Below are 21,995 nucleotides of genomic sequence, written 5' to 3'. Positions count from 1 at the left end.
AGCACTCACAGATCTCAAAGCACCTTTCTGAGCTCTGGTACTGGCTTTTTCCTCTGGTACTGGCTTATTCCTTCCCCTCAAGTACAAGTTACCGGGGTTTGTTACAGCACTTAATGTTTCTGGGCGTAACCCATCAGTTTCCAATTGCCGCAAGCTGCCCCATTCATAAATCAGAGGCAGGAACCCTCCTTCGGGAGGATGGTTCCGCGTTTGGTTTTTGTGAATTGGAAGGTGCCCCATTCACGTGTTGGGGCTGCTCGGATGAGCGCTGGATCCCTGCAGTTACGGGATTCAGCAGCATGAGCAGTGCCTGGATGTGCCTGAGCCCAGGAGAGGGGTTCCCAGCCCTGTCGCGTGACAGGGACACTGGCTGGGCCACGTGCAGCGCGGGGAGGAGGGAGGGGGTCACCGAACCAGCCTGCGCCAGCCCACGCAGTGCCCGCAGGCGCCTCCTCCGCCCCCCTGCTCCGCCAGGGAGAGGAAAGCGCATCGAATCAATTGCGGCTGAAATATTCACGGAGACTTGATGATCCTTTTGTCCCTGTAGGAAAATTTGAAAATCGATGCGATTTTATTAAAAGCTATATTAAACAAATTCAAGAGGCATCAGCTATGTAGCAAGAAAAATGGAGGATGTAGTCTGTCTTGATAGAGATTTCCCTGAAACCACACCAGGGAGCCTGTTTATATTCTAGTGATGTAGCTAAGCCAGACAAGTCTGCGGCACAGCATCTATTTTTAGACTCTAGGTTGCCATTTATAGCTTGTGAAAATATTCATCAGCATCTGGATAACCAGCTATCAATTTTTATAAATGCACAGGAGAAATCAGATATTTCACTTCTCTTTGCTTTGCCCTTTTATGTCCTGCCTTATGTGGTTCTTTGGGATCATTTGGAATTTAAGGGCTTTACTGTGTCACCATACATTTGCCTGCTGTCGCATACAGCACCCTGCATTTTCTGCTGGGATGATCAGTGTACAGAAGAGAGCCTTTTGCTAGCTACTGTGTCTTCACGTGTAAAGAAGCTGCATGTGAGATTATGGTGCACCTTGTGCAGTGATGGAAGCAGCACATTCTGCCTCCATCTTGTATGATTACAATGAGTACAAGGAGGTAATTTTGAAAAGCAAATATGAAGAGGAAATCTAATGGTTTGAAGACATCTTTTCAACCTTATTTTCTACCTATGGCATAACACCTAAAAACTCATAATTCAGTTCATTCGTCTGAAAATTTTGTTATTGGCTACTGCCAAAACATGAGGTACTGAACTAAATTAAAGAGTTTCTATTATAAGAGAAAGAAGGATATTGTAGCAGCCAGGTCCTTGCTTTGGTTCACTATTCTGGTTAAAGTCTTACAACCAAATGGTACCCTCATTTATATCAGTTTTTAACTAGTCTGATCAATAAACTATCTAGCAGCCAATGACATGGTTTTCTGTCTTGATCCAGTCCATCATACACTTCCAGTGCTACTGGTTTTTGATGGATGGCACTGGCCAAAACAGTGATTTGACTTATGTTTGTAACTCTTACTTTCTCTACTCCCTTCCTGAACTGAAAGGAAAAAGAGGTGCAAATATACTTAGAAGGGGTGCTGCAATAGCTCCCACTGAGGGATAAGAGACACAAGAAAATTCAGTTAGGTGAGAGTTCCCTTAAAGAAACTATTAATGTGGCAGAAAGATGCAGATAGAAACAATCTGCCAGTGTGTGTTTCCACCTCCCTAAAGCTTTCAGCTGTCATGGTCTGCAGAGGCATTAATCTTTAATCAATTGAATGCCTTCTGCAGAGAGGCATCCAGGGAAAGGACAGGTCATAACAAGCACTCGCCTAGAATAACTAAGCAGTCGTGCATGAGCTGTGCCATCAGACCTTGCTGGATAGCAGCAGGGAATAGACAGAGAGCTAAAAATAACCTTTCCTTGCAGTGTTTTTCCAGACTATTTTTGATTCTTCATTTTGATAAGGTCGACTGGCTATTTGCTAAAAATAACCAATCCTGGCAAACTGAGGACAAAAAGTAGAGTATTTATAACCTCCTCAGACTCTTTAGTACATTTGCTGGCTGCAAATAATCTAGGATCTTGTCATCAGTCAGTTGCCAGTGTTTTATGTAAGTCAGTAATAAACAAAGCATTAATTGGAATGGAAAATGAGTCTATCTTGCCACTCTGATTTTCTCAGATGGAACACATATCATTCTGTATATAATCCTTGTAGGTTACCTTGCCCTATTCTTCATTATGTGGTCTGAATTGCTTCAGAAATAAACAAAACAAGTTCTTGTTAGGTCAGCCAATCTTACAAAAATAGCTGCATAAGTAATTAAAGTGCAAAAGCAGTTTTGTGTGCCTGATACTTCCGATGCAGAAATTCTCAGGGGTGCGATTCACATGGCTTCCTCCATGAGAGGTTTTTTAGCATAGAGCCCCTGTGTGCCACTACCTCTCTGATGAAATGAAATCACCACTCTGCCAGCAGGATGAGAGCAACAGAGGGATTCTGTAACCAAGTAACTGGAGGAGGACTGCAAAGAAATTGTCAGTATAAATGATAGTTTGACCCCAAGGCAGGTTTCAAGAAACTGAGTCATTATGGGGATGGGGGAAACACGCAGCAGTCAGCCCAACTGTGTGTCCTGTTGGATGTTCCAAGATAGAAAGGCAACAATTAAAGGATTAACATTTATTTTAAAAAAATATAGTCTATCACACAGTACATTTGAGCAACTTCCTTTCTTCAGTTAAGGTGGAAAACTCTTAAGTTATCAGTGAATATTTTCCCTTACAGGTATTTTGTTTAGGACCTATTAAATTTCTGTAAGGAAAAACTTACTTTCACAGATTCTTTCTGTAAGTATGCATGATTTTTCATAAATACTTATCTTGAATGGGCCCCACTTATGTTGTCTGCTTAACTGCAATGTAACACAGGTTAATAATTTCAAGATTTACAGATTTATTCCTTCCCAGAAACATGAAATGTCAAGTGTATACCTGAAATGTATGTTATGGAAGCTTCTAGGACAGAGAGCAGTCCTGGACAGGAAATTCCCACCTCTACCCTAAAAGTATTGAATACTTCTCTGGAGAAGAGAGACAGAATAGGCAAGGGGGCAAAGGAGGGGGCAGAGGAAGAGGGGGACAGAGAGAGTGACTGGAACATGGCAAGGACCTTGAAAACATCTAGGATCCTTTCTGTGCTAAAATGAATGATAACTGGAACATAAATATTGTGTGCAAAGTGGATTTGATCATCTTGTATGATTACAATGAGTACAAGCAATGAAGGCACAGTGTTATACTAATTTTGATGGAATTTCTTGTTTTTGATGAAATGCAGAAGTTTTAAAAACAGATCTGACTGGCTTCATTTGAAGTGCTGCTCTCTTTGCCTATCACTTGACAAACAGGTCAAAAAAAAAAGTGAGGGCCGGGACAGCATGGGAGAATCCTTAATATTTTCTCGATGTTTTTTTGTCAGTAGAGGTTTGCCACAAAGAAGAAGAAAAGGCCATTAATGAGAACTATGAGATACATCAAGCAGAGAAAACATCTAACATGAAGGTAGCAGACAGAACAAACAATTTGTAGAGGCAGAACCCGTGTTTTTCCTCTCGGGGTAATCTTAGAGCAAATCTTAGAGCAAATAGGAATTGATTTAGTTTCTATATACATATCCACAGGATTTTCTACATGTTTACCACTTCCTGTAAACCATTTAAGGCCATTTACAAAATTTATGGGATTTGCACAGTCAAAAAACCCCATTTTTTTTCCAACAGCAATCTCATGACCATGTTTCTCTCCTGCCTCCTTTCCAGTTATATTTATATTTTCTGTGACCAAACTGACATTCCTCAGTGGAGAGGTTCTAAGGCAGGTGTTAAAATTGAAAATAACATGGAAAATACTCTATGTGTGTGTTCTGTTGAGTTACAGCAAGCTCAGATGTGGCTGTCAGCCATACTGTACTAGCTGTGAGGATTCTGAAAGCACGTCATACCCTCTTTCCTGCAGAAGCATGCTTTACTAGCTGAAACCACACAGAAACAGTACAATAAACCTGCTTCCTGAGCAGTAAATATATATGGGTGAAAAATATTATATAAATTGTTACTTTTGTATATTCATATACTCCAACAGAAAGAACGACTAGAGCAAAAGAAAATGAGGAGTAATTAATGGGTTGAATTTGCTACAGGGATTCCCTAAAATATCACTTTAACTAATGTCTCACCTTATTCTTGATTTCAAAGAACTTGATCCCTAAAATTTTGTTGCTCATGTCCTCCTTGGGGTACATAAATAAGAGGGGGAAAATCAGGAAGTCCATTTGTAATTTGGCTGTACATCGCACTTCCCATTCCATTAACGACACCTGTCTTCTGCTATAGCTTTCTTTGTGGACTTGGAAATATTGTCCATGGGCAAATGCCAAACTAGTTAGCAAATATTCTGTTTATAACTGTCCCTTATACTGATCTTACCTGTCACCTCACCAGCCTGGCCTCAGCACTGAAGGAGGAGCTGGTTACTGCCCACAACAGTCAAAAGCAGCACCATCTTCTCTTCAGCCACTGCTCAGACTTTCCTTCCCCTGTCCAAGCTGTTCTCTGCCATCACCACACAGCAAACTGTGGTTGCATTAATTGCCTATGCTTTGGTAATTTGGTTTATGATGCAGATGTGTTTTTTTCACTCATGCCCATCTGCCAAAATCTATGAGGGAAAAGATGCACTTCTATTCATTTTTCATGAGCAATTTCCTTCAATTCTTGATTAATATGTATGCAGAAAAACAAGCTCCAATTTCTTTAGGATACCTAAATTTTATAGTACCAGAAGTTAAATAGTTTTTTATCTGTGAAAGAGGCCTTCTAGTTGAAATACTCTATCACCAGCATACAGAAAACAGTTTCTTAAAATGGGAAAGAGGAGGAGACAGAAGAATACCATTTGGTAAAAAAAAAATTCCCCTGCAAACTGAGAAACACAGAAAAAAATTGCATTCAATATTGTGATAATGGTGGAAGGTGCATCCTTGGATGCCTGTGGTAGGTGACAGAAGCAGCTGTACCTACAGGTACACCTAACACGATGGCAGAAGCATTCTCTGCAATCTTTTGCCAATACATGTTGTTGTTAACCACAAGGGATGGACTTCCAGGAATAGAAAAATGCAAAAACATCTACTTTCTATTGCCTCTCCATTTGTAGCTCTTTTCTGGACGTTCTGCCAAGAGGCCAATGAGTGCATTTTATTTATAGGAATATAAAAAAGAAGAATAGAAACAAAACCAGGCATTTCACCAGCCAAGGGCAGTGCATACTGTCTGATCTGAGGCCAGACTGGAAACCAACTCCAAACAAAATGATTTAAAGAACTCAGTCTACATGACTATGGTCCTAAGAGCCTCAGTTATGAAGATGAATCGATGCACATGTTTATATGCCCTTAGCTAGGGCTAAGTTAGGGCTGACACTAGATTCCATCTCCCAAAAACACCTCTTTGAGACAGCTGGCCCCCAAATAGTTATATTTTACCATGATTTAAGAAAAGGGAAACCTCACATAACTTAATCTAGAATCTGTTTTTGGAAAGTGTGAAGAAGAATAAAAAATTACACCACAGGACCTTATAAGAGAGTTAAGAGCATATTCATTAGAAATTAATTAAATATAAAATACAATCATGCTGCAGAACAGAGAGCAGCACACAAACAAGACACCCCCCCCCTTCCCTACCCTCACCCCAATCCAAGGAAACACAGCTATATAGTACAAATCAGAGATCTCAAACAGAGGGGAGAGGAGGGGGCCTACAAAGTAATTTTCTTGCTATACAGAAAATATATTATTTGCTGGAAGTCACTACTGAGTTGTTAGGAGCCCAGGGTCAGTAAGTGTTCAGGAAAGCCCCTGCAGGCACACTGACCCCTACTGCTTCCCCACCAGTTTGCTGAACACATCATAGATCTCTGGCTTTTCCTGGGCAAACTGCTCGGCTGTGTTTTTCTGTAGCCAGTCAGATGAACGCATCTGTTGCTGCAGGAGGCCAATGAGGTCACCAAGGCTGGAGCTACTGGCACAGAGAGGGTCCTGGTGGCGGGATACAAAAATGACTTCATCTGTGCTATCTGCTTTGCCATCCTGATCTGATTGACAAGGCTGCTCCTTCTCCTCAGCCAGTATCTCCTGCTCACGCTCTTCCAAAACCTTGCGTATCCGTTGCATGCCTGCAGTGGTACAAGGAGGAGAAACACTGGTGGATTAATTTAAGCCACAAGTGTCTCCAAATCCATCAGATCCAGGAAAGGATAATGGAGTAAGTGAGAAAAAAACAGAGAAGACAAGAGGATAATAACAGCCTAAGTTTAGGATTGAGAAGAGAGGGGAATAGTGGTGCAGAAATTGTGGTGGGAGGAAAAAGAACATTACTCACCTAACTGCAGCCGGTGGGTCTTGTCAGAAAAGATGATGCGGAACCATCCAGGTTCACTGCACTCAAAGGCTTTTCCGCAGGACAGGAGGACCTTATTATCCAGAAAACGCTTCCAGAGCAGCAACTCCTCCTCAAATGTGCCTGTCTTAAGGTACTAGGAGAGTCATCAGAAGGGCCAGAGGTTAGTACCATATAGACTACATCACTGAGATCCTCATGAATTTGTGATTCCCATAAAGTCTGCAAAGGCCAAGGGAGACACCTTTTACCTCTGAAGTACAGCAGTTGTGATACAAAGGAAGAAATGGGGAGGGAAGTGGCTTGAGAGTAGTAAGATTCCTGCAAGGAGGGAAGTTCACAGATTGACAAAAGGAAAAGAACAGACTGAAACATCTGGTAGTCCTTCCCTCTCCTCATCAGACGACAGATTTGTTGAAATAAAATGCTTGTCACAATATTAAGTCTTCCTCTAGATGCAGTTGCACTACATGCCTGCCCTCATCCCAGGAGAAGCCTCACTTCCCAAAACTACCAACCTTTCGGAAATCAATCCAGACAAAGAAGCCTGCATTGCGGTTGAGAAAAGGAACCCCAAGTGTCTTCAGCTCATCTGTCACATACGTATGGGCAGCTTTTAGGCGGGCATGGTTGGCCCTCAGGTACACCTGGTTGATCCAGTCTGACCAGAAGAAGAAGAAGATAAAGAATCACAAACTGAGGAAGTATTCAGATCTGTTGAAGCTTTGAAAACGCCCAGCTGTCTTTTTCTGCTTCACACTTTACCTCCTTCTTTTGTTTTCTGTTTCCTCAAATAACAAAAGGACAGCCAAGAAGTATTTTGCAGTTTCATGTCTGTGCAGAAGAGTATCTCCCTGACCTTCCTGAGGAAGTTTCCCTACATTTATAGTTCTTAGTCATCATGGACTGTTAGCATTCCACCCTGGGCAGAGTTTGAAGCCCATTTCCATTTCCCTTGTCCTACAAGCCTGTATTCTTTGTTTCTGCTCATCTGGTTCTGGGTAACTCTGGCAATTTCTGTATAAATAGCTACCATGCTTCCTCCAAGCTGCTCCTCTAACTCTGCTGATCAGAAGCTCTGCATAAATGTGCTTTTCTGCAGAGCCGTCAGCCTTGTGTTGCATGGGCAGTTTCAGGGTAATGGAAGACTGTCAATTAAGGTGTACAAAGAGGAGACCACTCGGGAAAGTAAGAGAAGGGGAGATCTTCCAGGTATTAAGACACACAGAATGGCAGAAGATTGTACATGGAGCTACTGACTCACCTCTGTCTCTAAGCAGCTGTGCAACCTTGTGCTGGACAGGTCCACAAACCCCATGGAAATAACACAAAGAAGCCACTGCATTAACAACATCTTGGTTCTCTGTATATAAAGTACCAAAACGAATCCCAGAAACAGCAAAATCCTGCAGAAGGCACAGAGGGACTACTTTATTACACTGAACAACTGGGATCCTATTACTACTAACTTGATCTTTCCAGCATGAGGAACCTGAGGAGCCCAGACCAAAACCTAGCGCCACAAAGGCACAGCATGATAACAAGCAGCACTCACCTTGGTTATGCCCCACATCACGTGAGTCCGCTGTGGATCAGGCAATCTGTATGTAGAAGGATGCAGATGGGCAGTTAGTGTCATAGGTGCTGAAGCTTTTGGATCACCAGTGCAGCATTGCAGAAACAGAGAGGCAGCATTACACAATGACACACAGTGCACCACCAAACAGCAGTCAAGCAGGGAAAATTCAAATGCAACCTAACTTTAGAAACTAGGAACCCCTTGGAAGTAGCTTTAGACAAGTTTTTAAATACCTCAAAGACACAGATGCTTACAAGTGCTACATTTTACATGCAGATTTCCTGAAGCTCATACATTTAATGCTAGAAATCAGGCTTCTGCCAATGTATTTTGTCAAGAATCAAAAGTGATGTTCTTGTACATCTAAGCCCAGCAAGACTGAGCTAACACTTAACCAAGTATATTTTATTTCCTTGCAACTGAGCACAAAAAGATAGCTAGCAGCACTGGTGAAGACTAAAAATTAAAAAAAAACCCAAACAACTCAACAACACACTATATTTTAAAAAATATTTTAAAAGTTCTTCTCATTAAAACAATACCTAATAAAATCCATTATCCAGTCTGTAATACTACTGTGATCTGAGACTACTCTATGGAAAATTAGAAAGTAAACAACAATAGAAAGTCTTTACAAGCATCAACAGAAACATGGAAAAAAGACGTTTAGGTAGGAAGAAGAGCATCACCTTAAACAAAAGAAAAATCTGCTTTCTGTTTTGGGAACTGTCATAACCAAATATTGATGCACACATTGAGAAGTATACCACAATAAAAAGCTAGCTACCATTTTTTACTTGCTAGATTGTACTTGACAAAATGCATTTGCCATTCAGAAATTACTAAAAAAGGGCATAAATCAATGAATGTAAGTTGGATTGAGAATTTACTAGCTCATGACTTAACTTCCAGTCACAAGTTCTCAGCAAGGCATCATGTTGAACTGTCACTGGAAGATGGCCAGGGAAGTAGGAGCTGCTTTTACCTGTCCATGCCTAGGACACTGTGAAACGTGGCTGATTCATCAAAAACTGACAGCATGTAGATCTCATCTACTATCACATGCAATTCATGTCTGCAAAAGGACAAAATGGAGATTACAAAAGAAGGCTGCTTCTGGTTTAACAGAGATAAATTCAGGCCTCCAAATACTTGCTTTATACAAAGAAGAGGGGATGCCAAATTTTGCAGAAATAAAGCAACTTTTCTCAACTTGGATCTATTTTGTGTACATTGAAATGATTTGAGGTATATCCACTTGTCACACACTGTAACCATGTAACAAGACAAAGATCCTATCATTGCTAATGTGAAAATTAATTCCTAGAAGTACTACCCATCTACTCAGCATCTCATAGAATCTGAATCTCAAACAGTATTATGATCCATGATGAAACCATATTCACACACTTCTTTGTCTTTACGGGTTCTGAGAAACTGGGAGGAAAAGAACTCAGCTTTCTACCAGGGAAGCCCAGTGCCATAGTGTTTCCTTGGATCACTGAAAAATAAAACTTGCATTCCTTGATACAAGCTGCTCTGCCAGCCCAGATGACTGCAGGGTCCATGATCCCAGCACTCCCCTCCCCTTCTTAAGTCCACCAATGTGTATGAAGAACAGACTATTCACCTGACTTAAAAGATATTCACAGACAAATTCAGGGACAGCAAGTAGTCCACCAGAGTGTGAAAGCTGTATCTGACTCAGGATATCTAGGCTTTCCAAAGTGACATACCTTTTAGCAAATTCCAGGTAATCCCGTAGCTCCGACAAGGAGTAGATGTCCCCAAGGGGATTTTGGGGATTCAAAAGAATTAAGGCCCTTACAGTGACACCCTGCAGAATACAAATATCACAGTACTAAGAGAGTGCCTAGCATGGGATAAATTTTCAGTTCCTCTACTTGAGTAGTCCCTCACTTGAGTGTGACACAGGATTCCCCTGAAGCTTCCACTATGACTTTTTACCTCAAAGTTAAATTTGTACGAGAAAATTTTCAGGCACAAATTAACATTTTTTTTTGTTTACAATTAATTCAGTTGCAAAGTGAAATGATCAAAATATTATAGAATTAATCTATGATTTCGAAAAGAGGGAATTGCCACTACCAAGTAATTGGTTGCCATCTGGTCAACCAATTAATGAGAAAGATGGTCTCACATGCTCTCAGTATGGAAGTACTTTTTCTGAGCTGCATTAGTAATTGGGAAATAATAAATTACTGAAGACTGCCCATGAAAGTGGCAAGAAAGATGAGAATTTGAGTTAGGTGGATGCAAAGTGTACTCATTTAAAGCATACTTGGCTGGACATGTCAGAGCTGATAACAATTCAAAGATGCAGCTTAATATATATGGGATTTAGGACAATGCCAAACTTACAGACTAACTCTTCAGAAAAGTGATATTCACTTGCATTTTATCCTCTAGAGTTCTCTCCTGAAAAAACTTTCAGCATTCTTAGTATATTCATCTGCCCTGCTGTGTAGAGCAAACAGTTTTCAGGTAACTCAGCTGGCCTTTCTGAGGGGGAAATCCTGGGTAGTTCCAAATTTTAGTGCATGCCCAAGTACATTATTTTTGGTTATATGAATGGGTTCCAGTGCTTTGTGAATTGTCTGGTTTATCCTTTTGTGCTGTGACCAAAACTGGACAGACATAACACTGAGGGATTCCCCCTAGAAGTGCCCCTGAGTTCACAAGCCATCACCTCAGATGATCTACAAGGACAACCAGAAAGCCAGGTGCTAGGTTTTGAAAATGATCTTTAGGCCACATCTGGGATGTGATATCTCCAATATATTGTAAACTTAGCTGGTAATGTGAAGCTCAGCTAAACTCACCTCTGCCTGGGCATCCTGCAAGGCTTTTTCCAGTTTTTCCACTGTAAGCTGAAAAGGCCGAGTACTTGTTCCAGTAATCTGAAAGACATAAAAAGATTAAAAAGGCAAAGTTGTTTCAATAGAGACTGCCTTGAGCCAATCCACTGACAAATGTTCCCTGAAAGAAAATAAACCCCCAACAATAATGATCTAGCAACCATCTTCTTATCCTCTTAGACTACAGAGAGAATAAATAAATCAATAAGTGAAATCAAAGAAAAGTCCATGACAGGCTGGCCAAAACCAGAATGTTCTTGCTACTCTTGAATAACTAAAGCAATGCAAGATCTCCATCTGCTCTTGCACCATGGGACCGCCTTCAGTAGGACACGTAGGATAACTTCTCTCTCCAAGGTTCAAAATGGTAATTTTTTTCCTTTCAAGGACTTTTACTGGGAGTAAGATACAAGAAAAGTACAAAACTGGAATTCAGATTCATGGTCTCAAGTGACTTTCTTGTAAGCCAGGCATCCATTTTCCCAGCAATAAACTGTGTAAATGTCCACTGGCTCTAGTGTACCCTTGTTCTGAAAACTGCTTGCAGACATTCCCAAAGCTCAGCTTTCCAGTTTAACTACAGAGATTGTTATTCCCTTCTCCCAGATCTTACCTTACTGTCTAAATAGACATACACCAGCTTGACATTACCATAGAGGAAGATACTCTGGGTAATACCACCATAACAGGGAGTAGCAATCAGAATAGCTTCTGGAACCAAGAAAACAAAGTTAGTTACCAACAGGTCACAGTCTTCTCTCCTAATGTGCTTTAGCTAAATATGAAAGCATTTTTACAGCTGTGTCCCTTGGAAAAACTGCAATTCTACTGCCTCTTTCTTCACTTTATTTTTACATTAATTCTTTAATCTTCTGCAAGTGCCCAGGTAACCATGAGTATAGCCCATGTCTAGTCTGGCAAACTAAAAAAGGGTACCACAAAAACAGTGAAGGCAGACAGGGCAGGCATCAAGTGTGAGTGCATGACATCTGCAGACCACAGAATTGAAGAATTTCACAGCACTACTTTGCAGGAAACAAGAACTGTGCAGCAGGCCAATGCTAATTCCACTACTTCACTTCTGTCTAACAGTATTTAAACAAATTAACATTATTTTCCAGCAGAAAAAAACAAAACAAAACAAAACAAAACAAAACAAAATAAAACAAAACTATGTTCCAACCATCCACTTACCCCCTGGATCACAAAGGACTGTAGCTAATGCAGAAAATAAAGAGCCACAACCATTTAAAACAATCACCTAGAGAAGAAAGAGAAATGCTAGTGATAAATCCATACATAGAAAGTCAACACCATAAAGCAATATCACTGACAATATCAATGAAATATTCTCCCTAATTCTCCTTTAGGATTTTCCTGCTGAAATTCCACTTCTACCAGAATAACTTTAATCCTGTTCTTTCACAGATACTTTGTTCTAGTGCCATTTTTCATTCTAATAAGTAATTTAGAAAAAGAATAGGCTTAAAGTAGGGAAAAAGCTGGGGAGCAGTTCTGAGATCCTAGTAAATCAAAATACTTTTCAACAGTTAATATGTGTTATCATTTCTTCATGGTAACAGCAGCTCTGACCTCCTGCCAAACTTGTGCAAAAGTGGGAACTGCTGTCTCGTACAGAAGCAGGTTTGACTCCCTCTTCTACAGGACAAATGCTTACAGGTACCATGAGTTTTATTCCAAGTATCAGGAAGAATCTGGTGCCTTGAAGAGGCAGTGATCAGCAATCTGATCAGTGGTAACCTCAGTTCACAGGAAGCATGGGGTTCTGTTGAATTGCAGCCAGGAAAGCAATGCCTGCACCAGCTCCTGCTGCCTTCAGCACTCAGCAGAGACAGGAGCTCCTGACCTCCACAGGCCCCTTTGTCCAGGCTGTATCTCTCACAAGTCAGCAAGTCCTGCAGAGATTCAGGTCCTGATGTCTTTCTAGCAACACTGCCACAAATTTTACAGGCTAAAACTAACTCTTGGTTCAATTACAAATCTCTGTCTTGAGGTGTAACAGAGGAATGCAATGACATGGAACTCAACTGAAACAGTGGGCACTCTTTGCCAAGGCTGAGGGATAGAGGCAGAGTAGGTCCCTGAGCTAAATAGGGAGATCAAAATATAAAGCCCCATTGAGAGTACCAGCAGGAGGAGTTGGCACACAGAAGTGAAACATGAGGCAAATATACAGTAGGCCAGTAGGTGAAAGTGTGCATCAAAAGCGACTGAAATGCAGAATCAATCTCATTTACATGATAACAGCTTGCATTCTTACCAAATCACTTGCTTAAAAAAACAGAATTTGAAACTCTGCCCCAACAAATGGCAATACATTAGAATAGACACCAATGGGCACTGGGTTACCTACATTCTCTGCTTTGAGAGGTGCAGGGGCCTTGCAGTAATAGGTCAAAAATCGAGCCACTTCTTCCCGTAAACTGAAAAACACACGAAAGCAAATACTGATTCAAATATTCTCCAAGAGGCTGGGCTTCCAAACCAGGTTCACATCTTAGGAAAGTCAAGTCAGGGACAGTACAGTCTGGTGAAAATAGCTAGAAAACAGGATAGCTCTGGCCCATAGAACAGACATGATTTTTACACCCCACAGAGGTGCTAGAGATAATGTCTATAATCGTGCATATATATCTGATGAGCTTTAATCTGGCACAGAAAAGGAGGATTAACAACCCCAAGTGTTCACTATGTTTCAAAGAATTGTTTAGAGTTGCCCAATTTGTTAATATATACAAGTGCTTTTAAAACTCTGATTCAGAAAATTTGCATCTTCTCTCACATAAAAGGATTTTTAACTGGATGAGCTGGTAGGCCAGCTAATGTAAAGTTTAGTAAGAAAAAGATGATTTAAGTGACCTAGAAACATTTTAACTAGAGAATGTAGCAGAAGAGGTTTGTATTCATCCATTCTGTTTATTAAACAAATAGTCAAAAAGAGAAGTGTTACAGAAAAGACTTACAACAGATGTCCTTTCCAGTCAGGATACTGAAGCAGTGAAGGGTCCATGAGATTCATATCAGCCTGTGTCAGCTGGGAAAAATGCAAAGAATCATTAAAAGCCCAGTTACTGATAGGGAAAATATGGAGATAGACAGGATCCTTGCACAGGCACACATCTGTGCAGACACTTGTGCAATTTCAACAGTTGTAAAACTGGATTGGGAAAGCTACTGATCATCAAAATTAATGCAGCCTAGAGAAGCAAGGACCAGCAAACTGATCTGTGATATCTTCAGTTTGTATGAACTACAGGCTTCTGCTAAGTTACTGCAGCCAAAACTTCTCTGCACAGAAATCTACAAAAAGGATGCAGAACAAGCAACGTAAAATGCCCATAACCAAGGCGTCTGCAAAAGACTTTCTCAGCAAATGAAGCAAAACCAAGAGTGTTTTGCCCAAGCTTTGAGGACAACAGCTTTTGGCTGGAAAAATAAGTGCCAGTTGTGAAAGCTCAGGTCCAGACTGTCAGAAAGAGTTAGAAATGAATTTGAATTGGAGTCAGATATGCATTTTCCTTAATTAACTTTCAATCTATTAATTTTTTTAATGAATTACAGCTTTCATTTATGTCTCAGTTCAAAGTTATGGCAGATTCTTCAGATTTATTTTTCTGATCAGTTTGGTAAATGTTGAAGTGTAACAGGAGCTTTCAAAAGACATGAGAAGATGGAAATTATCTTCCTAATAATTATTCCCCAGGACAGGCACTTTGTTCCTTATAAGAAGTTCATTGTGATCTCAAAGACAGATTGACCTGAACTGTGGAGGTCCTTTTTAATATTTATAATTAGATAAAGTGTGCACACTGCTTTTACCTAAATATTTTCAAGGTTTTAAGTATCAGGGTTTCACATAATCCAGTTCTGTGAAGTTGTAAGGGAAAGCACAGCATTGATACAGGCTGAGGGAACATTTTAGATAAACAAAAGGCAATAAACAAGTATTGTATATGATGCCCCTTCCAAACATTTAATGGCTACCAAATCTATGAGTTAATACAAAAAAAGTAAAGGTGGAGGTGACACAAGTAGGTGATAGTGCAAAGGAGGAGGGAAATTCCACATGCAGTGTGAAAGTTTCACACTTGATAACAAAACCATAACATTTTCTATAGGTGTTTTAATAACTGGTGCCAAGCTTTGGAGTTTAAAGACAATGTCCTTATCCCATGCAGAATTACAACCTGATAGTATAGGATAAAAGTTCCTTCATTCTGCTGTAGATGTTCTTGGAGTCTGTGTAGCTCCAAGAACTGTGCCTCCTTACATCTCTCTCCTAAACTTATCTAGAGAATGAAACAGCAAACATACCAGCAGACTTGGCCAAAAATTACTCTGAATTAATAAGAGGAGAACCCCTAAAAGTAATGTGTTAAGTGTTCTCTAATTTAAGGGTCAGAAGTTGAAAACAGAAACTGGATACATTATTCAGTGGCAGCAGTAAGTATTTTTAATCCCAAATAGCAAAAAAAATATTTGCCTACAATCCCAGCTGATGCTGCACCAGCTTCAGTGAATCCATACTGGTACTCAAGGCTGCAAGGACTGAGAAGCTGACAACAACATCTTTGTTCTGCTTGTTGCCACAAGCATGAACACTGTACCTGACAAAGTCTCAACTCACTTTCATAGAAGGGCAGCTGCTACTGTCTCCCTCTGCACTACTTACTGCAGACATGGTGTTAGTTTAAAGGAGAAGGGACAGTGAAGGAAGGAAGGAAGGCACCACCTACACAGCCTAGAAGACACCTTTCCTTGCAGGCAGCAGCTCTGCCTTACCTGTTCTTTTAGCTGGAAGGAGGAGTGGTGGGGTAGCATCCCCCAAGCCAGTGAAGTAGCAGGCAGAAATAAAACAGGGAACACTTTGAGGGTGGGAAGTGGTGGAATGGGAGAAACCATGAAGTTCAAACTGCCGAGACTGTCCAACTGTCCAACCCTGAGGCACCTTCCCTCCCTGCACACAACCACAGGTAGGAAAAGGTGCTACCTGCCCACCTCAAAGGCTGCTTGCCACGGGCAGTGATTTTAATGGAAATCTAGAAGCATTCCTCTACAGCATAGTTCTCTTGCTTCCTTTCAACTTTTTCTACTTTTTCAGTTCTGCTATGTGTTGCACTTCTCTGCCTGGTGCAAAGCCAGCAGGTAGCAGCTGACCCACTCTGATTTTGAGAGATTTCACTGCTGCCACACTTGCACATTTCAGGTGAGTTCAGAACCAGGTGTCCAATTGTGTGACTTTATAATGGACAGGTGTAAAGATATTCAAAATTAAATAGATTTCAAAAGAAATCTCAAAATATATGTATTAAATAATCTACTGTGAGCAAGGGAAAATAAAATTAATCTTATTTTCATCTAGTTTTCTGAAATAAGTGCATCCCTAGAGAGAAACTTGTCATGAAGAGGAAGAGAAAAACATCCGTGCTCCTATCCTCCTGGAAAAATAAAATAAATAAATGTACAAGTAGTTGTATTCAAAAGTGACTTCCAACAAATTTAAAATCCACAATGAAAAACTTCACCAGAGAAACCTGAGTAACAGCAGTAACCCTAGGAAAGTGCAAGCTTTGAAGAGGGACTGCACAGCAAATTCAGTGTTTTATTTTGGAATAGAACTTACCCGCTTGGACATCAGGTCAAAGCAGAGCTTGTTCTCACTGGTGCCAAAGTTTATTATACCCTAGAAAAAGAAACAGTATTGTTTATAGACACATAAAACATATGAGTACATCACCTTAGCTATCACTTCACTAAATTGCCTCCAAAAAGCTTACCAAGGAAAAGTCAAAATACAGTTCACATAAACTTCACCATATAAAACTCAAGACGTGCATCTACGTGTGTACATTTCCATATATATCCCAAACACTTGGCTTCTTAGTCAATAAAAATAAACTGTCAGTAAATAAACATGTACTAATAGTTTATACTTCTTTACAGAACATGTTTAACTTAATCTTGAATGCACTCACTATTATACGTAACTAAAAAAAGAAATCCTAAAACAACTCTGAAAAAAACAAGGTTAACACTTCAACAGCAGTTTTAAACAAAGTTTTGGATATGTTTCTTTATCTTAAAAGCATTTGTTTACCATTAATTACTATTCCACTCTACTGATTTGCTCAAAAACCATATAAACATGTAGTCATGATAAGTAGTTAAAATCCTGAATTTTTCCCTCTGGAGAGATGACTCTACAGTTCCAGGTTTATGATTTGGCCATATATAATATGACATTAGATCCTGAAGAGTTCAAATCTACTAGTACATTCTCATTATTAGAAGAATTTGGGTAAATAAAATTTTAATATGTGAAAGAAAATTGAAACAACTATACACTTCTGATGTTATTAAAGTACAAGTCTAATTTTAGGTATTTGTTTAAAAAAACCTACCTCCTACATAGACAACAGTTTGTAGAAGCAGAACCCTGTACCTCATAATACACCTTGTAACAAAAACTTCCCTGTGTATTTCTAGTTTAACAATCCAATTTTCATCCCTGCAACACAGCGCAACTAAAGTCAGGACTAGTAATAGAATATTTTTAAAGTTTCAAGTAGTTAGTTCAGTATGTGAATGAAGGATCTAAATAAAAGTAATCCACATATAAATTATTTACATTTACTATATTTGTTACTCAGTAATAGTTTGCCATGAACTATTAACACAGCCTTTGTGCCACAAGAGGGCTATGACGAGCTACTTAAAACCAAGCAGCTGAGTGTAAATGGGCAGAAAAAGTGCTGAGTGTTATTAACAGTAATTAAAAAAAAGGCTACTACTTAGTAGTTCTACTTCCTGCACCCATCACCTGCAATAATCAGATATAATCAGATAATCAGAGACGGTCCTCAGTGGGCAATAGAGGCCATGAGGTGGAAGGACGAACATGAGCTCTGTTCCTGCAGATTGCTTACATCTTTCAAGGTCTGCTACTGCTATTACTACCCTGATTAAAAAATCAGTGTGCAAACCTGAGCTGAACACAGCGTTCATCCTTGGTATCTAAATGTTTCACAAAGCTACTTTTAATTTCTTTTCCTCAAACAAGCAGTTTTATGCACCTTGTATTACTGAGATCAAAAAAAAAAACCCCACACTTTTAGCACATCTGCCAACAAACTTCTAAGAAACTTTTTTTTCCTAACAAGGGAGCCAGGAAAACACTTTGAGGCTCTTACTCACGTTGGGGTTCTTGTCTTCATCATACTTGTCAGCATGATAGGCTTTGTACCCTTCCTCAGTGGAGCCCTGAAAAGCGCTGGCAAAGTTGCCACGAGCAGAGAGGTAGGGGCTTCTCTGGAAGCCGCTGGGGTTACAGAAGCTGTGCACGTCAACCCTCCTCTTGGCAAGCGGCCGAAGCCTCATCTCCTGCAGGTTGCTCCCTCTTCCTCGCATCCCCTCAATTTCGGACAGCGCCTGGCTGAAGTCCAAACCCTGAGGCATGGCAACAGAGGAGGAGGAGCCACTATGGCTCTGCTTTAGGATGCTGAGCATTTGAGCAAAGACATTGAACATGCGAAACTCATGTTCCCTCTCCAGTTCAAAGCGGCGCTGCTCCAGTTGCATCCGGCGCTCCTCCACGTCCAGATCTCGCTGGAAGCGGCGTTCTTCCATCTGCAGAAAGCGCTCCTCCATGGCCCGCTGGGACGTCAGAGTCTTCAGCAGCAGATCGTCCAGTGGGTCCCTCATGCGCTGCCCTTTCCGCTTCTTTCTCAGCCGATGCAAGGCAGAGAAGCCAGGCCGGGGAACAACGTTCTGGATCCGTGATGAGTTTGCCATGTTTGGCTCACTGAAACCTGTGAATACACAAAAGCAACAAAGAAGAAGTGCAGCAAGCAAAGTGGCGTGGGCATGCCTTGCTTCCTTCTCCTGCCTGTCGCAAGAACAACCTTTTATCTACCACAGAGTTTACAGAAAAAACAAAGTAAAACCTGTCAAGTACATCCTGAGGTTTGCAAACAGGTTTTAAGTTTGTTTTTAACATCACACACTGGGCACACCATGATGCTGCCAGCCCCAGCCCCTTATATGGTCTCTGCATTAACCTGAATAATCATCAGTTCCCTCCACTAGGCTAACTATGCAAGCACCACAGCCAAGAGGACATACCATTTCTTCCTGACCTCAGACATTAACTTCACATTTGTTATCACCTCTTCTTCTCCAACAATTCATGGTCTTCTATCAGCCTGTCCTAGACTGGTTTGAAATCCCCAGGATTCCCAGACTATACCCTTCCTGGTAGCTAAGCAATGCCAACTGCACTTTCAGTGCAGGAATCTCATCTCCTGCAAACAAACACTGTTTCTGCCAGTGACTTTCACAAACATCTTCTGTGCAAGTCCCACCAAATAGCTTAGAAGTCAGGCAATGATTATTCCCAAGTATTCTTCACTGTTGAGTGGGCTAAAATATAAGATCTGGAACATATTTTAAAACAAAGCAAGGACAGTTTACAGTGCAACCATGGCAGAAGAGGGTGTCATGATACAATTCAGCATAAGGACAGCAGACAGCTCTGGTTATGTGATACCAAATAAGCATGCAAATGGGTTTTTTACTGTCAGCATTATATGCAGAAATCTAACTAGCCCAACTTATGGAGCTCTTTGGATTTCATATACAGTATTTCACCTAGCTCAGTAATTCTAGATTATATTTACCTGCAGTGAGATACCTGCATTTTGGGAATGGCCAAAACACCATGAATTCAGATATCAGCTATCTACTTTAAACCTTTCTGGGATGTGGAAACAAGGATCCAAATGTCATTGAGAAAACCAGGTGTCTATCTCTGCACCAGAAATAATCTTCTCTTTCTGGGAAAATGGGGAGGAACCTTATGCTGGAATGTAAAAGGCTATCCCTACCTGAAGGTGAAACACTGGTTTCAATGGGAATCTCCACCCTGGAGATGGGAGAGTCGTTTTGGGCCCTCTCCAAGAAGGCTCTCTCCATCTCCTGTTCTTCAGGGGAGCCCTGCTGGTAAGGCATGGCTTGTGGGGGCTCTGGGGTCAAGCTGTGGTCATCAGAGTTCACCTCCTCACATTTGATTTCCATCAGCTCAGGGTGCTGGGAGTGTCCGAAGGGCAGGGCGGAGGAGGTGAACTGGTGGTGGTAGCTCTCCACCATGCTGCCCTGCAGCACCTGCTGAGCCATCATGCTGCCGCTCAGGGAGCCATAGGCCAGGGCCGGCCGGCTGGTCAGCACCCGGTCCATCACCTCGTAGAACTTCCACGTCCGCCCGCCCCGCGGGGCCTTGCTATTGTCCTTGATCCGCCGGTACTCCAGCTTCATCTTCTTGATCTTCTCCCGGCACTGGTCTCCCGTCCGGTGGATGCCCTTCTCCCGCAGCACCTCGGCGATGCGGTTGAAGACGTGCTGGTTGCGCAAGCAGCTCTCCAGCTCTATCTGCACCGACTCGTCGGCCCAGAGCTGCAGCAGCTCCACCACCTCGGGGTCCGACCAGTTACTGCCGCGCTCGTACTTCTTCCCACGAAAATCCATCGCTCCCGGGGCCGCGCCCGCCGCTCGCCCCGGGCTGCGCACCTGCCCCTGGCCCGCCGGGAGGGGCTTTCGCACCTCGGCCCTCGAGGGCGCCCGGGCGGCCCGGCCTCCCCCAGCCCCTACCGGGCTGCAGGGCCTCGGGCACGGCTCGGCACGGCTCGGCTCGGCACGGCACGGCTCAACCCATCCGCTGGAGCCAGGCGGAGCGAGCTAGCGGGGAGCCGGGCCGGCATGTTCACATCCGGGGTGACGCACATGCGTGCAGCCTTATTCCGGGATAACTTTATCCCGTGCCAGGCGCTTGTCGCGCTCCCGGGGCCGGGCCGGGCTCCGAGCGGCGCCGTGGGGTCCCTCCCACCCTGCCTCTTTTCCTGCCGTCCGTCCCTCCGCACGCCCCGGCCCGGGAGGAGGCAGCACCGGCCGTGCCGTGCCGCATCACCCGTGCCGGGCCGTGCCGAGCCACGGCCGCGCCGCAGCCGCGCCCCCCCTCACGGCGCTCGGCACCGCGGCCCCGCCCCGCTCCGCCCGGCGCTGCCAGGCACGGCCCGGCACGGCTTCGCCCGCAACACCCCCGGCTCCGGCCCCGGCGGGGCGGAGACCTCGGGAGCGGTGCCGCCGAATGCCGCCGGTGGAGCGGCCGGCCCCGCTCCCACCGCGCCCCCGGGCCCGGGTCACTGGCGGCGCCTTTGCCGGGGGCAGGCCTGGCCTGGCGAGAGCTGCGGGGGTCGGCGGCAGCCCCTGACAGCGGCTGTCCCCGCTGCCCCCGTGTCCCTCGGGGACAGCAGCGCTCGGGGACACGCACGGGGGCACTGCCCAGCCCTCCTGGACACCAGCGGAGGATCGGTGCCTCCAGCCTGGCCGTCCCGAGCGACCAGGCATTACACCAGCTCGGTCCTTTGTTTACACGCCACCGTCAGATCGAGTACGCACTCCGTCCTCTACCCTGTCTCTAACTAGGCTGAAGGATTGCTGAGAGCGAATGCAAGATTTCTTCCTTTTTTCCTCCACACCACACCAGCTCGAATTCCCGGTAGGGATCTGTGATTGCGGAACTCGACTTCACAGAGCGATCCTGCCGCATCAGCCATGGAGGTGGCCTCGAGGCACGCTGCAGGACAGAGCTGGCAGCACCGTGCCACATCGGTGTGGAAATCTCAGTCCAGACCCCAGTCCGGCAGGACAAGGACTGAGCCCTAAGACACCAAGTACAAACATAAACCAGTAATTAATGAGGAAACCAGAATGACACAGTGTGTCCATATCCTGCATCGCCTGTGGCCAACGTACAGGTGGTGAAGCACATACTAAGTTTCTAATTTTCCTCTTAGACCAAGAGATCCACTTCATTGCAGCACTAGGTTTTTTTATCCAACTGTTATTACCTTCATTCCGGATTTTAATAAATCATTCACAGCCTCTATGATTCCATTTCTCAGTCTGTGAAAAGGAAACAGAAAACTTGATCTTGGCTAAATTTCATTAAATACTTTATCTTGGGGGCAGGGGCAATAAAAAAAAAAAAGA

At 42.9% G+C, this 21,995-nt stretch overlaps 1 protein-coding gene across 1 annotated transcript; it reads right to left on the bottom strand.

The window, feature by feature from the left end:
• Nucleotides 1–5,649: 5,649 nt before the first annotated feature.
• ACCS (1-aminocyclopropane-1-carboxylate synthase homolog (inactive)) lies at nucleotides 5,650–20,983 on the bottom strand. Its single transcript, XM_054635326.2, has 15 exons — nucleotides 19,835–20,983; nucleotides 18,147–18,760; nucleotides 16,576–16,635; nucleotides 13,916–13,986; nucleotides 13,306–13,375; nucleotides 12,126–12,192; nucleotides 11,545–11,642; nucleotides 10,896–10,973; nucleotides 9,789–9,889; nucleotides 9,038–9,127; nucleotides 8,029–8,074; nucleotides 7,738–7,879; nucleotides 6,992–7,134; nucleotides 6,456–6,609; nucleotides 5,650–6,249 (listed from the first exon to the last, which is right to left on the bottom strand). The coding sequence occupies exons 1-15, from the start codon at nucleotides 20,469–20,471 to the stop codon at nucleotides 5,951–5,953; spliced, it is 2,670 nt and encodes an 889-aa protein (XP_054491301.2). The 5' UTR covers nucleotides 20,472–20,983; the 3' UTR covers nucleotides 5,650–5,950.
• Between the last annotated feature and the right edge of the window lie 1,012 nt (nucleotides 20,984–21,995).

This window comes from Agelaius phoeniceus, chromosome 6 (genome assembly GCF_051311805.1).
Source record: "Agelaius phoeniceus isolate bAgePho1 chromosome 6, bAgePho1.hap1, whole genome shotgun sequence".
In the NCBI taxonomy this organism is placed as follows: Eukaryota; Metazoa; Chordata; class Aves; order Passeriformes; family Icteridae; genus Agelaius; species Agelaius phoeniceus.
The sequence above is the reverse complement of the archived record's forward strand: the minus strand, read 5'-3'. Positions and strand labels throughout refer to the sequence as shown.